Here is an 18,307-nt window from a genome sequence, read left to right as displayed (position 1 = left end):
ATCCCTCAGGGAATGTAGCGACTATACGCTGCGACGAGTATGTGCAAACATGGAACAAGCAATATGCACCAGAGGTTCTCGTTTCTCTATAGATATTTATTTGACTGAGACACGCCATCGCGATGACTCTTGAGTGTTTCTCATTTCGTTTGAAAATAAGAAAAAAAATCAATTATAAACAAACGTGGAAAGTCGTATGGGAAGAAAATTTGAAAAGTGTGAAAAACTGTGAGAAAAAAGTGAGAGAAATCTTGGATGATGCTCGGAGTATAAACGGAGCTCGAAAATCGAATTTGCAACGACGCGTTTGCAGTTCTTTATCAATCGGCTCGAAGCTCTTTGTCTTGACGGTAAAATATTCATAATTAGGATTTTCATCGCTCCATTGTTACCGTCACTGGGCTCGTGTTGGCAGTGTCTCGGAAGTCGCTGGTGAATGAGGCGTCGAGGTGTCGCCAAATTGCACGAGGATGATGAGATAGGTTGCGATGGTGCCAATCATCTTTGACAGAAGTCATAATTCAAGATTTCAATGTTTAAAGCAATTGATGAAAACACAATCGCGTTGTTGACATTGCTATGATTAAAAGTACGAAGAATCTCGGCATGAATTTCATTTTTTGTCACTGTTACATTTCGTATAAAAACAGTGAGGCAGAAAATATTCCAACTCTCGACATACCCCTTGTATGAGACTGTGGTCAACGGAGAACAGACCCCACGCCGTGAACTTGACCGTGTGCTGGGTCATTTGCAGCGAGAAATCATTTATCTTTTGAAGAATAGAAAGAAATTAGGATTTCATTAAGTTTAATAAGTTTTATTAAAAGAGAATTATCGATTTGCGGTGGTGTTTGCACCGCGATATTAAAACTAGGAAGCAATTTATACCTCATTCCTAAATGCTTTGCTTGTCGACGGTTCATGCAGTTGGCAGATGATAACTGCGGTTTCCTCAGACTAGAAAAAACAGAATTTCACTAACAATGAATTTGGTAATTGGGCATTTATTTGAAACAATAAAATAGACAATAAAATGTTTAATTAAAACAAAAATATATAAAAATCTCCGTTAATTTGACTGATTCGATGATCAACGAAAGTGATAAAATAAATAGCATGATAAGTAAAGCGACAGACCTCATCCGCTACCTTCGCGCACGCAGAGCACATCGTTATTATTTTATAAACAACGAATATTACCGAACTAAATAAAGTCATGATTTCTGGACCAATGGAGGTATCTTTGGCAGTCGGCCATAGCAATAAGCCAGTGATACGATGTAGAAATCCGATGAGAAGGTAAAACGCAAAGGTGATCGATAGCAATGCCTGCGTCGCGAATGTATCGTTTATCAAGTTTCCAATTGTAACGAGCTCGTAATGACCTTCCAACGCAATCCTCATCGTGTTTGCATCCTCGTTCGTACGCTTTTCATGCTCTTCAACCACGCTTGGACCGTTCCATATCGTACGTTCGAGTACTCTTTTGTGCTGAGGCGAATTATCGCTCGTTGTTGACATTGTTTTCAGCATTTCATTCAGCTGTTCAAACCTCAGGTTGAGCGAACTGTTTAAACAAATAGAAATGACTATTCTCGTTTCCTGGCAGCCATGGGTGGCTTTAGATTCTCATATTAAGTGCAGATGTGGACCTCGATCATTTTATTCAAAATCGAAAAAAAAAAAACATTATTCGAACGACCCTTCAAAATTCGTCTCGCCAAAACTGCATTTTGGCGAGACGAATTTTTTTGACAGCTACTAATAACTGTACAACCCAATAAAGGCAATTTTTTACCAATTTGCTTAGTCATTTAAAAAAAAAAAATAAACCGAAAATGAGTTTGAAAGTGCTGAATAATCGAAAGCATTCCACGTTTGAATGTCCATATAAAAGTATGCCGAAAGTGTATTTTACAAACGTTGTTTCAAGATTCTTTTTTTAGCCCATAAACACTTGGCATCGAACGTCTGGGGTGTGTCTTTTGGGGCAACATACCGAACGAGAGTGATGAATGCCATATCGCCAATGGTAAGCACGATCAATGGATAATGGAAAGCCAGAATGACGACGACTTTGAGCCAGAGCGAGTCAGCGTCGAGTGGAATGTTGTCCGAAGCTGTCGTGACATAGATCAAGTAGAGAATTTCACCAATCACTGTGATCACTTGACGCCGGTAAATAAATCTGTAGTCCTGACAAATTCTCATTTTTTCCAACTTTCTACCGGACGATTCGAAGCCATCGATTATCATTTTTACACCTTTCATGCTCTTCCAACCGTTCGTGGTGTTCCAGATGACGACGCACACATTGAAAACGATTACTGCAAATAGGATCGATGATCCGACCGTGGACTCCGATTGTAGGACTACCTCGTCATTGTCTAATGTTACTTTCCCCGTGAAACAGTACGACAATGTCAATAAAAATGAGTAGGTGAAGCTCGCTACGGGCCAAGGTTTTCCAAGCGGAAGTTCTACGACCCCCCTCCCGATCAACCAACCGAGTATGGTCATCGGTAGCATTAACTGCTTCATACTTTTGGGACTGATCCGGAATTTTTGAATTATCCAGTCAACTGTAGAAACCGACTTCATTTTCTTTACACTCTCCTCCACTGTTTTTTCAAACCTCTTTCTATAACTCGCGTGAGAAAGACTCCTGGCTTATGTTGAAACTACTCCAATACCAGAGTACTATTTGCAATTGGCTGATTAAATATTGACGCTTATCTTTCGCGAGAACACGCCATTCAGTGCTCACAACGAACCACTTTACAAATAGCCACATAATTCTCTCGAAACTATCTTCGCACATCCGTCCCTCAGGGAGTGTACTTACGACATTCTGGATATGTTGAAGTATGAAGGTCGTCAGGATAAATGGAATGGAAATGATTAAATGCACCGGAAATTTAAGTTTTTTCATTGAAGGAAAAAACAGCATATTTTCAGAGTAAAATTTCATGGACAGGAGTCTGGATGTGTAGAAGAAAAGATTATCAAATTTTTGTTTATTTTATCATCGAAATTAGCCAAAATGGATATTCGAGCTGGTATAGTTGAAATTTGCAAATTTTTCTAGGCGCTGACTGACGAGCTTATTACTGCTGATCGAACTCTGATCAGCAGCTCTGACTCACGAAAATTTAAATAATTTCTGAACTTCCGTGGATTCAGCATGGTTGGAGAACGAGCGTGTAAACTATAAATATCCTTTAACGAAAAGTTAATGGAAATGGAAATTTCATCATCTCTTTTCCTCGAGCCTGATTGGTTCACTTCGCTTGTCGTTGTGACTCTAGGCTTCTGGTACGAGAGTTTTGTGGGTTGCTGGTAATTTCGATATTGACGACGTATCACCAATTTGCAGAAGAATGATGAAGTAGGTTGAGATGGAGCCGATCATCTGAAACGGAAATCATCGACGTCATCGTTAGAAAAATAAATTATGGCAAGTCACTGTATAAATGGCGTTTCTTTGACTTCGTTAAACTTTGTATGAACGAATGATCGGTGGGTGTTCGAAACATATAATTATACTCACGCCATGTATGAGCCTATGATCAAGAGTGAACAGACCACATGCGCTGAACTTGACCGTGTACTGTGCCATTTGCAGCAAGAAATCACTGATCTTCAGAAGGACATAAAATTCAAATGACATAAAATTCTTTATTTCGGTGATCAGATAACTAGTAAAAAAACGTGATTCACCTCATCCCGAAATGCCTTTCTTGTCAAAGGTTCATGAAGTTGGGAGATGACAACTGCAGTCTCTTTGCACTAAAAAAAAAAAAAAAAAAAAAAAAAAAACAGAGAAAAGTGTATTGAAAACTTTATGTCTATTATTTGGCATATTAATTGAAGTGTAATTTTATTTTAATGATTTTGAAAACGACGGACCTCAGATGCGACTTGTGCACACGCAGAAGCCACGCTAATTATTTTATAACTGATGAAAATCATGTAACTTAGCAGAGAGCCGACTTCCGTAGCGACAATATTTTCATTCAGAGTAGACCATAAAAGTAAGGTAGAAGCTCGATGCAGCACTGCAATGAGGATATAAAAGGCAAAGACGACCGACAGCAATGCTTGCGTTGCAAATGTTTCGTTTATTAAGTATCCAATTGTCACGAGCTCAAAGTGATTTTTCAAGGCTGTTCTCATCATGGTTGCATCGTCATTCGTACGCTTTTCGAACACATCACCCTTGTGTCGATTCAATATGGTTTTTTCGAACACTCTTTTATGCTGGGGCGAATCGTCCGTTGCTGTTGACATTTTTTTCAACATTTCGTTCAGCTTTCGAAACCTCAGGCTCAGCGAACTAAAAAAAACGAAATCAACGATTCTTCCTTCGAATTTCATTGTAAATCACACTAGAATTGAACAATTTCAAGACTAATAAACAAACTCGAAACGCAGCAATCGCAGATGGCTAGATGGTCAAATTCATTTTATTTGATTCGTCAATGAAGTCACAGAATAACAAACCATCCTCTTTACGCCTCCACTCAAAAAGGACTCTGCTTCTAAAATCTTTACTACGAAATTCGTAACAACTCTACGTCCACTCATCTATGATTCATGATCTCTACGTAGCAGACGTTCTCTACGTAGATCCGCAGTTATTAAAGAGCGGAGTTGTTATCGAGAATGGCTACCGATAGGGTTGTCAACTAGCACTCATCACAGCTCTACTCGATAACAATTCCGCTCCTCGAACATGTATTTAGAGAAGTTGTTGAATACACTTACTGAGAGTAGAATTTTTGACTCGCTGCAACACAACTCGACTCTTATAAATCTACTCGATAACATTTCCACTCTAAAGATTTTTATTTCATGCATGAATAACGTCTCTACTCTTTAACATGTCGGGGCGCTTAAGGAGTTTCGGCACAGAAGTCTAAATATTAAGAAATTGATCAAATTTGGTGATAATGTTCTTCAACGTCAAATGCGAAAATTCAAATTTTCGATTTCTTATGCCCGGAATGTATGGACTATAATATATGGAAACGCTATGCTTACACACGTGAAGTTTAGTGATCAATTACTCGATAACTGTGTAGAAGAAAAATCTTTAAAAATGTGTGTTGTCAAATTTGGCACTAAAGAATATGTTCACCAAATTTTATAAAACTCTAAACTTTTTGAAATTTCTTATGTTTTTCTCCTTAACGTGATCTATCAGTTGTTCAGTCGGTAAAAATCCTGCTGCACGTTTTATTCCGAGAGTAGGTTGATATTTGAAAGAAAATAAGAGTTATTCTATTGTATTCTCACTTTATTAGAGAACAAGATGTAACTTTCATTTTTCTCAAAAAATTAAGGACGTCCGAGTAAAACGTGTAACCATTTTGCAGCTATCTCGCGCAAGCACCACGCGAGTGATAGATCACCTTAACACAGATTACTACACTGACAAGGAAAGGTACTTTAGTGTTCCCCTCCGATTTTGATAATTTTTTTATACGTTATAGTCCATCGAAAAATAAGAGACACGTATTTTCTTTTATCGGCTTAAAGTTATTTTTAAGGGGTGAAATCGACCCCCGAAGTTGGGCATGTTTTGCATCTGGTAGACTGTTTTATATAGAAGCACTCAACCGATCGAAACAAAACCAATTGCAAAATATTCTGCATGTCAAATAACCTATATGATATGTTCAACTTTTTATGCACCCTTACTGCAAAGGGGTGAACCACCCCCGAATATCCAGATTTTTGTCGTATAAAAAAAACTTACGATCCGATTCTAATAAAACAAACGCCATTTTGCAGAGCAAAAAAAAATAAAATTGACGTATTTTTGGGTTTTCCTCAAAACAAAAAAATTAAGGTAGTAAAACACTCTTAAAGTGTCAAATTTTATTTCGAGCACTGTCCCCTTCCGATATCAGTATTCTTTTTATAGAATGTAGCTTGTCAAATAATAAGAGACACGTATTTTTTTTATTGGCTCAAAATTATTTTTAAGGGGTGAAATCAACCCCCAAAGTTGGGCATGTTTTGCATCTGGTAGAGTGTTTCATATAGAAGCACTTAACCGATCGAAACGAAACCAATTGCAAAATGTTTTTCACGTCAAATAACCTGTATAATATTTTCAACTTCTTATGCACCCTTACTGCAGGGGGGTAAACCACCCCCTGACATTCATTTTGCATCTGGTTTTGTTTCGATCGGTTGAGTGCTTCTATATAAAACAGTCTACCAGATGCAAAACATGCCCAACTTCGAGGGTCGATTTCACCCCTTAAAAATAACTTTAAGCCGATAAAAAAAAATCCGTGTCCCTTATTTTTCGATGGACTATAACATATAAAAAAATTATCAAAATCGGAGGGGAACACTAAAGTACCTTTCCTTGTGAGTGAGAAAAAAAATATTGGTGATTCAATAACAATGTTATTGGAAGAGTTATCTTCATTTAACTGCAATGTTTTTGGAGAGAATGAATCTGCAGTTTGATCTAAAACTCTTTTGTTCCCATATTCAACCTTGGGATGATCATATATTTCATTGGCACCCCGTAATGCCACATTTCGTTGTTACAATTACTTTTTTTTTTTTTTATTAGTGTACTGACAAAAGAGGAGACACATTGCATTGTATTGATTTCGCAAATTTGAGAGTAGAGCCGTGAAAAGGACGGTTGTTATCCTCCCAATGAAGTTGACCATCCTCTGTACACATTCAAACTATGACGCTAAAGTTTCCAACGTTGGAGTCCAACGAAATGATGGAAAAAAACTCTCCAATAATTCCAGTAATTCCCCTATTTTGTTCCCTGCCAAATTTGCGATTCGTAGTTTTTCAAGCTGCACCAACGATTCGTGAAATAAAAAATTGGTGAATTGCAAACGTTTTTTTCGTTCATTTCGTTGGACTCGAACGTTGGAAACTTCGGCGTCGTTTCAAACTCTATAACTTCACGCGATATATTTATCGTAAGACTTTGTCAATGAACGTGCATCAGAGCCGAAGAATTTTTCGAAATTGCTGTTCAGTAATTCCTCTTGAATCTTTTGACATCGAGCCCTTTTTTGGAACAACATGAACATACCGTACCAGGATGATGAATGCCGTATCACCAATCGTAAGCACAATCAAAGGATAGTAAAAAACTACAATTAAATTAACTTCCAACCACAATGATTCAGTAGCGAATGAGATACTGCGCGATATCATAGCAATGTAGATGACGTAAAGGATTTCGGCAATCACTAGGATTGTTTGGCGCCAGTAGATGCATCTGTAGTCGTCAGGGATCCCAAATTTTTCCATTCTTTTACCGGAGACGTCCAAGCGGTTTATTATCGTTTTCATGGCTCCCATGCTCTTCCAACCGTTGAAGGTGTTGCAAATAACGACGCAAGTATTCGCGTAGATGGATATAATTAGAAGCGATGAACCGACCACAGATTTCGTTAACACGATGGTATCGAAATTGTCTAATGCTACTTTACTCGTGAAACAAAAGCCCATGATTAAGAAAACCGAGTAGATGCAACTGGTCATAGGCCAAGGTTCTCCCAAAGGAAATTCCACGATTCCCCTGCCGATCAGCCAACTCTTTATAGTTATCGGTAACATTAATTGCTTTATACTTTTAGGATTTCTTTGAAATTTCACCCCGATCCAGTTCACTATACCAGTCAGACCCATTTCCTGTTTACTGTTTTGTAACCGCCTTTGGATCACTTTTAATTTTTCACGTATCAAACGCTCCTGAGTTCTTCCACAACTATACTGCAAGACTACAGTACTACTTGCAATTTACTGATCGACGATTCGTGCTTATCTTTCGTGGAAACACGCCATTTCATATTCACGACTAACCATTTTACAACTGCGGCGATATAATTCTCTTTAAACTCTCTTTACATATATCTATCCCTCAGGGAATACACACTCGTGGTATATTCTGAATGTGAAAGTACCTGAAGATCGGCCGAGAAAGAATGAAGATCTTGAAGAAAAACTGGGCTTTGAGAATTTCTTTTCTCGATTCTTTTTCAGGAGCAGTAAGAGGAGTCGAGCATTTAAAAAATGAATATTATATTGTTCAATTACGAAAAATCAAACACATACATTGATTATTAAGAGTATGGATCAGTCGACTAACCTCACTTGGAATTTTTTAAATTGAAATTCTCTGACACGGTTTGACCGATTAAAAAAAAGGCTCTGTCAGCGTACGCAGAAGGACGGCAAAAATCGACTGACAGAGCCTTTTTTTAATCGGTCAAACTGTGTCAAAGAATTTCGATTTCGAAATTTGCAGTTATCTCTCTCGCACTCACGGTTGCGATATACCGACTGATCCATCCTCTTAAATCTGAATTTTTAAAATCTTACAACACTTAAAACAATGGAAATTCACAATAAAATTTACACATTCAAATAATTTCACTGCCAAGAGTAATTATCGAGTCTACCCTAACTAGACAATCAAAAAAACACTATTTTCACCAATTTTTTCGACCGGTATAAATTATAAATATGGATATAAAAAGTGTTGGGCCTAAAAAATAGACAAAAATTTTTTTTTTATTTTTATTTTACTCATTAAAAAATGGTTTTAGACTCAATAGGCTATAGGGCGTATCATACGATTTTAGATTTTCTCAAAAATGACAAAATGGCGGCCATTTTTCCATAAACTACGAAAAAGTAAGTTTTTTTCATCTTTCTTTGCAAAAACAATAGTTCCATTAAAAATTTCAAAATTCGTATGATATGCGCTATAGCCATGGTCATGAAGAACACGTGGTAAAATTTTGGTAAGGATCGGTTGAATAGTTTCGAAGATTTTTTCAACGAGCCGTCCAATAACGTAATTTTGAGAAAAAGGCGTAAACAAAGGCAGGTACGCGGTACCGCACCGGGCGGCGTGTATTAGCGCGCTCAGGCAGCCGAGTAAACGTCGCTCAATAGTACACTTGGACTGCTCAGATCTTCATAAATTTTTTTAGTTAGTTAAATATGTAAACTTTCGAAAAATGCAATTAAAAAAACGATTTTTTGAAAATTTTAATTGGGATAAACCCCTTAATTGATGTCCACAAATCATTCTGTACTCCCATAAGCTTCTCATCTCTGTATTTTTTTCATCATACAATCTTATTTAGTGCCACTCGAGAATGGTCGTCCGTTAATTGTTACTTTGATCGTAACGAAATATGCCAAATTCAATGAGATCGAAATAACCGTTTTCCAGCTAACGTTTTTTAATCAGATACTCAATGACACTTCTTCCGGTCACCCAACCGCTTATAACAACAAATGGTGACATGAATCCTAAACTATATTTAAGCTCACATGTGCGAAAAACAAGGGATACTTGAAGTAAAAAAAAATATATATATTTGGTATAAAGAAGCTGTGAGAAAAAATGTAGAAAATAAGGGTGTGTTTGATACACACCTCTGCTCACGAATTATTGATATTTCAACGATGTAATGCCAATCGCTCGTACATTAATAATTGCGATTCGCTAATTAAACTCACCCTGAGCTCGCGTGAAAGGCCACATTTCCACACAGAGAAAATATATTTCTCCACGATTAGTGACGTTCAATGCTTCGTTATACACATCCACGATTCTGTTATTTGGAAACTCAATTCGTAGAATTTTCTCCAAAATAATAAAACTAGCACAAGAACTGAATTTTCTTACATTCACATAATACCAGTGTGGAGTCGTCAGAATTGTGTCTTTTTTTATGCGTCTTGGAAACTCAAGGTTCCAAGAAATGTAAACAATCTTTCGATGTCAAAAGCGAGTATCGATTGTTCACACTTCATATGTTGGGACAATGCAAGGTCAAATGAGCCGAAAATTTTGAAGTATTTCACGAGAAAAAAAAATTACTTTTCATTTCGTCGGAGTTATAATGTTCGAAGATTTATAAATTGGTTCGAATTTTTTGAATGTTGCTTTCATCAAAATTTGGTAAGAGCGTATAAGAGTGTGGGTTGTGGGGCTTGTTTCGGTAAAAGAGTACGCAAAAGCGCCCTCGGTTTTTAATTTGAGGAATCGAACGTCATATTCCTTCGAGCTTTCTCATATCAAACACGATACAGAAAAAATTTAATGTGCACCAGGAATCATATTGATTTGTTCTTTTTTGCAATATCAGAAAATAGCATTTGACAAATTGACTATCATTTGATGGTCTGAAGGAAAAAAGTTTGGTTAAAAAGATGTCACGTCAGTTCACGATCGTCTATCGGTCTATCGTCTGCTCTGTCGGAGCAGTGCACGAGGAAGCCCTCTTGGGGATTCTATGCGGAAGATGAATTTTCTTTATTCTTCTTGGTTCCGGAAAAAATTTAATTTTTGCAGCAAGTTTTTGAGTGTATGACTCAATGGCCAGATGTTAATTCAACTATGCGAAGTACATAAATTATGCAATTTTCCGTCTCACTTTCAAAAACTAATGACCGATAGTGGTATGGAACTGCAAACTCGACTGATGAGCAGAGCGGCACACAGCGAGACTAGTTTTTCTAGAGGAGCGGCCCCTGCTAAGCTGCTTTAGTAAAGAAGGAAAGAAGGAAAAGGAAACTTCATCAACAATTGTCGTGAACATTGAACTTCTATTTTTTCTGAGATCGGTCGATAATACTATATTGCATATAATTTTTCATTTATACCCTGCACCCGCCCGCAGTTTGCCCGTCACAAGAAAAACAACAAAAATACGAAATGTGTTTGATGTGAACTTTCTTAATCAATAAGCAAACACCGAGTAAATATGTATTGTATATAGTTATTTGGTACTACAAATAATATTGTTGTTATCGATAAATATACATACTTATTTTGAAAATCTATCAGTTTTATTTATATTTGTAAAACGAATGTCACACTCTGTAATGTCAGTTATGCTTAGTAATTACGAAAAAGTGAGGTTAGGATAACCTCTTCTCCCAGCCCAACCGAAAAGTCCTCAGAATTAGAGCTCCAAGTCTATTCTATTCATATCTTTTGTGGGCCGGGTCACGATTTTTAACGAATATCCCCCTTCCCCTTCCCTCTATTTCCCCCTTGAACTGGTTTAGTGCTCAATCGAAAACGAACCACTTCCTTTAATCTATGATTTCTGAAAAAATCATTTCAAAGTTGTTATATTACACCAGAATTCCAAAATGGTAAGTGTCATTTCATTCTATTGGCGTCCATTTATAAAATCGAATCTATCTTTTTGAGTCCCATCATTCCATAAATACATTGAAAATTACAGCTGTGGCTGACCAACTTATGATTCCTTGCTGTGCACTCTTTTACTAACTTTTTACTTTGAACCTTTTTTAGGCTCTCCTCGGAGCACAGCTTGTCATTACTCTGGTAATGGTGAGCTTTATACAAAAACTAGGCCCGCATTTCTCATTTGCCAGATGGATACTTTGCTCAACAGGGTAAGAAATCGTATCACTTTTTCCTATTACTTCAAACAAAAAAGTTTTTCAGGCATAATCTAGACAAACTGAAAAACTCGGGGGTACGCAATTAGTCAAAGAAAACTCTTGCAGATGACAAAAAAGTTAATTCAGATGCATTATTCGTCATACTCTTCAATGCAGGTGTAAAATTCTGAAGCATAGTGAACAAATCCAGCATAAATAGAATAATCGAGCACAACTTATTTATTCTCAGACTCACCCGATATTTATATCCTACGGATCAAGAACTAAGAACATTGGCTGGAGTACCAAGAGAAAAACCAAAAAAAGGAAGACAACATATGGAAAATGGAAAATCTACTGATACATTTCACATTCCAAGGAATCTGGAAGTGACGCTCGAGAGTACAGCAATTACCTCGCTAGATGTGATACACTTAAAATTTTATACAGAATTCCAGTGGTTGTTGGACTTCTCAATTTATGCAACTATCGTTTACACTCTGACAGAGGTAAATATAAAATAAAGATAGTCAGATATCAGTGTTTCATGAAATATCATTTAAACCATGTTTGCTTTCTTCACAACAGATATGGAACAATTTTTATCCTATTGAGGATGAAATTAATTTGAGCATATTATGGTGCGTTTTGGTACTAGGATTCTCACTGTATCCTTTTTATTGAGATCAGCGAAGGGCATCGAGATTTTTTTGAGAGATTTTTATAATTTTTTCTGCACTCAAAAAATGTTTCCATCCAAACAAGTTTTAGAATTTAGAAGACATTTTTGTAACATATATTTGTCAATTTAGAACATGTAATCTTATGAATGCAAAATTTAACAGAGCTTATTTCTCATGTATGGGAAACAACGTTCAGTACACATTTTAACAGAATCTATTCTTTGGAGTAGCAAAAAATAGTCTTAATTGTGACAAATTTTTCTTGAATACATTTATCATAAATTGAATTGAAATATCCTTTAATAATTTTTTCCATTTTAAAGTAGAAGTTGAAAGAAAGATCTAGTGACTGATAACTCAATGAAATTTCTTCCGAATTAGTCTTCGTGATTAAAAATAAGATCTTTTCGACACTTCTAGGTGCATGTAAGCGCTCATATGGAGCACAGATAAAAAGTGTTGAATTTCCTTAATATTCGTTCATATACAGGAGGATGTTGTTCGCTCTATGGGCACAATACTTTAGAGGTGAAGAGAGTATCGGGGAACGATCGACCTGTATTGTTACAGGATTTGCTTATCTTCTCGTTGCCATGATTGTTCTCATAGTAGATGAAAATAATCTGGAGATTGGATTGGACAAGGCTTATACAAGCTTCAATCACAGCGCTTCTTTGTTTCTTGTTAATCAAGGCCTGCCCTCGACGTAAGTAATTTTTTCAGAACTGTTCGTCCTCGTAATCCTCGTAACTTTCGGGCTCGGTGATTAAACTATCAAAACTTTAGATCAATATATAGTTGTTGTTATTAAATTCTTTCAAATAATTCAGTAACAACTTGGAAAAATGAATTTTTTGACAGGGGTCCAGCATCTAAAATTGTATTAAAGTTCTTCCTGGCTCTGTGGTGTGGCTTGCTTGGTTCGTTGTTCACTTTTCCAGGACTACGACTGGCCAAAATGCACTGGGACACGGTGAGGTATGCAATGAAAAAAAATTTTCGAGTTTTGGTACCCCTTAAAATCTTTCTGTTCATTTTTGAAACAGTGCTTTCTTCTACTTTCAGATATTACAAAGACAGAAAGATTTTTACATTGCTAGCGAACATAAGCTTCGCGATGCCGTTACTGCTGGTTTGTTTGTGGATTAAACCGATCAGTAGAGATTATTTGACAGTTCGGATTTTTTCGGGTATGGATGGACCCATGTAAGTTTATGAAGAATCGCTAACAAATAAATTTGAATTATTGAACGTTGTGTATTGAAAAATAGAAAATATGAACATAACGCTAGTAAAGAATTTCAATGAGTTAATAAATTGGCGAAAATGAAGTGTCTCTTGATTAGACGGATCGATTAAAAAAATATATAATTCATAATAAAACAACCCGAATGAACGTATGTTTTGAATTAATATGAAGCAAAATTCCACAGAATGTCACCTGCTACATTCGAAAGTGCAAGACTCGTGGCTGTGATTGTGACGGTATTGCTCAAATTGGCTCTGATGCCAACGTATTTGCAATCTTATCTCAACATTGCTGAACAAAGATTAGAAATCCAAAAAAAAGAGGCTGGTCGCATAACAAATGTGGATTTGCAGAAAAAGGTATTGATTGCACAAAACCCATTTACGACCTTGGAAATATTGCTCCTTGTCAAACGAAGCTGAAGAATTCTTTGTATTACAGATCGCTGCAGTCTTTTACTATCTCTGCGTCGTGACGTTACAATTTGTAGCACCTCTCATGATCTGTCTTTTTTTTACGCTTATGTACAAAACGCTTGGTAAGAAAACTTCAAATGCTTTAACTTTTCGAATCACTTTATGAAACGTTGTAACGTTAACTTCTATTTGATCAGTTGGAAGATCAAAATGTTCAATCTTATCGATTCAGAGTTGAAATAACAAAACTGAAACGAATTTTTTTTCGAAATTTTCGAATGTTTATAGAAAAATATAAAGATATTTGAAAACAAAATGCAATGAATATTTACAGGTGGATTCACGTGGAATGGAGTAGCGTTGGACATGGACACTTGTTCTGCACATAGTGCGCGCGCTGTGGAACCAAGCAATGTACCGGATACGACAGAAAAGAATGTTTCCCAAACGGCGGATGATATTCAAATGGCTTTTGGCTCGTTGAAGCATATTTTCACGACAGAAGTTTTCCGGGGTATACTCGGGCTCGCCACGTGGTGGAGTTGCTTCACGCTTTTCTCAACAAACGCTTTGGGCATGCTTTATCAGTCCTATTTCGCAAACGCATAATAATATCAGTGTCATTAGTTGCACATATTGTGCAGCTACTGTAAAAACACCAAAGAATGGCAGCAAAACTTTTGGACACAACAAAAAACAGGCGTAAATAACAACAAATTTTTCTGACTCGAACGAAACGCATAAGAAATGTTGCCAAAGCCATTTGTCCAGTCGCACCATGGTCTAATTAAGGTATCCCGTAAATGCGGTTCGACATTCACGGCCGATATTTTTTATACGATTCATTTGACCATGAACATTTTTTCTCGAATACTCACGAATTAGTTTCAAGCTTCAACATTTTTTTACTAATCTAATACTGCAATGTTCGAAACTCATTGGTCGATGCTGGAACGAAAAAAAAATCACCGAATAACGTCGATTCTTTTTCCTGTTAAAATGATTCCAAATTTCCGATGACAAACGTGAAATCTGTCCGAGCATACATGATATTTTCAGTCTCTTATGATAGTTGTTTTGTTTGCTTGGCTGACCGAAGTCGATTTTAGAACAAAATGCGAAAGCGTGAATTTTATACGTGCGAATGAAAAAGAATGCGATATTTGAAATTAGTACGAAAAAGTGTGGCGAAACGATTCACAAAAATTCAAATCAACTCATTATTAAAGGTTTTGAGTTTATTTTTTTTTCGATTTTTAGAATGTTTAGCAGTAGTTTTCACACAGTGTCATGAAAATTCAACTTCACATAACATAAAAACGTAACGACTGATTATATAATATATAATATATATATATACGATTATATAAATTTATAATGAAGAATGCGTTGCAGATTTTAATATTTATATTCTACCTTTCTGAGTAACAAGTGATAAGACCAAGTGCTGAAGAAATCGAAATACTGTTTTTCACTATTATTGCTTACACCACTTTAAATTCTTGCTCCAAACGATTGTTATAGCCTGATATTTTCTCCATATTTTTGGCTCTCATTTATTGCTCAGATCTCAATGGCCTCCGGTCCCAAAGTCGTGAATGTTTCTTCTTGGTCAGTTTCCGGTTGATAAAACTGGACGAGAATGATGAGATACGTAGTGATGACACCGATGAACTGTGAATTTGTTTGGTTTTTTTTCCACGTATTATATATCGTTACTAGTACAAAAAATACCATTATCTTTTTGTGAAAATGTTTTAAAAAATAAACATAGAAAAAATAATCGACTGTTTTATCGATCTTTTTAATTTTTTGAAATTTTTCATCAGTTCTCACGTCCTCCACGTTCCAATAAACCTTTTAATATTAAACGCGATTTAGATTTTATGAAATTAGTTCTTCATAGTCGCGAGAATTTAGCTGTAACTGATTTTTCGGTTTGTAAAAATTTGGATAATGTTGTACTTACACTGCGCAGAAGTGCGTTATCCATGTCGAAGAAATCGCTGGCCGTGAAAAAGACATCGCGTGATTGTAGCTGCGAGGAAAAGTCATTGATCTCGTGTCTCAACGAAATTTCCGAATCCAATGATATTCTCGCAACGTCCACAGCGTACAAGTCACAAGGAGAGCGAGCTTTTGGTACCCGACTAAAATCTCAGCATGTCAATGACGAATTTATTTGCTTCTAATCTATTTTTTCAACGTCTATTTCAGATCGCGAATTACCTCAGGACAATTTCGTGAACGCAAACAATTGTCTTCGAAGATTCCTTTCCTGCTCTCGAGCAAACACCACACGTTATGGCGAACTGTGCTGCGTGAGTGATCCAGATTACGTTGTTGATTAACATGAATGAATATTTTTTCTCGACAACGCCCATATAAATCCGGAAGAGGGTTGCCACTACCATCGTGAACGAATTCACGGAGCTGAGGAGCAAGTGGATTCCATAGATACCGTTTAAAAATCTGACGATTTGACATACTCCTGAAAAAACAAAAATTTGGCAATAAAAATGAAGGCAAAGGTACGATTAATTGAAACGTCTTTTTCAAAATTCGGTAAATTGTGGTCGCTCCAATTCGATGAGAACACAAAACCACGAAATTAAACAATGAACGATGATTCACCATGGTAGAGTTCTCTCGCACGTCGAAGCTCGTGAACGATTAGCGCAGCCGTGTAAGTCTCATCGATTTTTCCAATGGCTTGATTGATCGCCCTAAAACGATCGTAAATCGCGATGACTGTCAGATCGAATGAGAAATTGACGATGAGCGATTGGGCCATTGTGTAATAGAGTAGAAGATCCGATGCGAAAATATCCTCGGGACGAATAAAATAGTAGTAAACGCCGTGAGATATCATCGACACTGGACCAATCATAATCGTTGCGAAGAGAGAAAATAGTTGAAAAAGTTTGATATTTCGGTTGAAATTCGCTGGGAAAAAACGCTTCAATTTCTTGTCAATGATCGACAGTTTTTCCATCAATTCCGGCCACTTTTCGTAATGGTGGAGACCGTGAAAGACGTAGTAATACGAGGAAATGTAACAAGCTACTTTGTTCGAGTAATACATTATTTTGAATGTGTCGCTTTTGAAAACGGCTCCAAATGTGAAGAAATCAATTGCCCCGTAAGCAACGATAACGGAGCACATCGCGAAGTGCACAAAACGTAAAATAATCGTCGACATTTTTGAGTATTTCAGGGGCCTCGGTACACCAACTCCCAGCAGCCAGCAAACGAACGTTGATGGCATCAGTATTTTCTCGATGGAGTTTCTTCGTTCGTCTTTTTCGATTTTGATGTTCGTTTCCATTGTGGGGAACGGAGAAAATAAACGACGGAATTTCAGTGTTTCCCTCGAGTTTGCAGTCGAACGTTTTTTGTTCTAGTTTTCTTATTGGTTATTAATTTTTTTGGAGTTTTCTCTTCGAATACTTGAGTGAAAGGATGTCACTGATTATTAGCGAGGTCACAATTTTATCGTAAGAATAATCGAACCCATTTTTCAATCCTCAATGAACGTTGCTAGTCGGTTGAAAAAAATGTTGATAATTGTTTTGATCAATTTACTGATTGCTCAAGGAATTACACGAGTGAATATTCAGTACAGATTAGTTGGCCTGGAATGAAAAACTTTTTGAGGCATCACAGTTTGACAATCACTTTTTTTCGAGCTGCACAACTACCGTAGCGCCACATAAACTATCCGAACTTTTTGAATTTGCTGATAAAATACGATGGAAATAATATTTTTTAAATTTTCAGCCAACCCTGACGAGGCAGTGCTCTGGTAGAAGCAAAAATGGAACTACGCTTTATTCACGAAATGAAAAAAAAACCCGGCAGGATTGAATCACTGCTACAAAATAATAAATTAGGGCTTTTGCCATTTACTAAATATTTTAGCTCCATAACACTTAACTCGTGATTATAACCTCGGGCTTTGTCTTGGGGGACAATTAAAATGATTAATTGAATTCTTCAACAGACAATGTATCATTGAATTTTCACGAATGAGTACTTTTGATTCGAATATTTTTTATTTTATCCGTATGATATCGAACGATCAATTATTGTGTTCATATACTTGTGTTTTTACACCGATTTTTCGTTCGATTAAAACATTCGTTCACTTTCAATAATTAAAATGTTTTTTCAATTGGTTTCCCAAAGCTGAAAGGTCGATTGTGAAAACGAATGAAAATCCGATCTGCCTTTACTCTCGAACGAACCCTTTTTGTCATTTCTAACGCCCATTTATTTTAAACGCTTTTTTCTCTATTGATGTTCCTAATTTACTTGGCATCTACGCATACTTCATTCATGAAGCAGCAATGGCAATTGCGTGATGCGTGACGATGAGCGAGCCTGGCAGGCATCGTGTTGCGTGATGATCAGGTGTTCAAATCTACGGCGAACCGTCGATTGATATGAAAATTTGTCCGTTTTTAGTTCGAAGGAGCGTGCGATCCATAAATTATTTGAGTGCGATGCTCAAGAGCTTGATTTTC

The 18,307-nt window shown here is 36.7% G+C and overlaps 4 protein-coding genes across 4 annotated transcripts; 1 reads left to right on the top strand and 3 right to left on the bottom strand.

Moving 5' to 3' along the window:
• Positions 1-83: 83 nt before the first annotated feature.
• LOC122419111 (uncharacterized) lies at positions 84-7,982 on the bottom strand. Its single transcript, XM_043433397.1, has 11 exons — positions 7,085-7,982; positions 3,913-4,339; positions 3,724-3,792; positions 3,554-3,643; positions 3,323-3,415; positions 3,104-3,222; positions 2,003-2,554; positions 1,141-1,570; positions 892-960; positions 683-772; positions 84-502 (listed from the first exon to the last, which is right to left on the bottom strand). The coding sequence occupies exons 1-11, from the start codon at positions 7,684-7,686 to the stop codon at positions 395-397; spliced, it is 2,649 nt and encodes an 882-aa protein (XP_043289332.1). The 5' UTR covers positions 7,687-7,982; the 3' UTR covers positions 84-394.
• LOC122417619 (uncharacterized) lies at positions 1,558-2,722 on the bottom strand. The gene has a single exon (XM_043431293.1). It carries the CDS (start codon positions 2,602-2,604, stop codon positions 1,918-1,920), a length of 687 nt encoding a protein of 228 aa, XP_043287228.1. The 5' UTR covers positions 2,605-2,722; the 3' UTR covers positions 1,558-1,917.
• A 2,451-nt stretch (positions 7,983-10,433) lies between the features above and the next one.
• Positions 10,434-15,564, top strand: emei (transmembrane protein 161-like emei). The gene is made up of 10 exons (XM_043431266.1): positions 10,434-11,178; positions 11,342-11,445; positions 11,684-11,942; positions 12,022-12,101; positions 12,607-12,822; positions 12,978-13,094; positions 13,182-13,322; positions 13,550-13,724; positions 13,807-13,903; positions 14,116-15,564. Exons 1-10 carry the CDS (start codon positions 11,176-11,178, stop codon positions 14,388-14,390), a joined length of 1,467 nt encoding a protein of 488 aa, XP_043287201.1. The 5' UTR covers positions 10,434-11,175; the 3' UTR covers positions 14,391-15,564.
• Positions 15,345-18,284, bottom strand: LOC122419110 (uncharacterized). Its single transcript, XM_043433396.1, has 4 exons — positions 16,416-18,284; positions 16,011-16,296; positions 15,751-15,931; positions 15,345-15,455 (listed from the first exon to the last, which is right to left on the bottom strand). The coding sequence occupies exons 1-4, from the start codon at positions 17,107-17,109 to the stop codon at positions 15,345-15,347; spliced, it is 1,272 nt and encodes a 423-aa protein (XP_043289331.1). The 5' UTR covers positions 17,110-18,284.
• Positions 18,285-18,307: the final 23 nt, after the last annotated feature.

The sequence above is a fragment of the Venturia canescens genome, chromosome 1 (genome assembly GCF_019457755.1).
Source record: "Venturia canescens isolate UGA chromosome 1, ASM1945775v1, whole genome shotgun sequence".
NCBI lineage: Eukaryota > Metazoa > Arthropoda > Insecta > Hymenoptera > Ichneumonidae > Venturia > Venturia canescens.
This window is presented reverse-complemented; position numbering and strand designations above follow the sequence as displayed.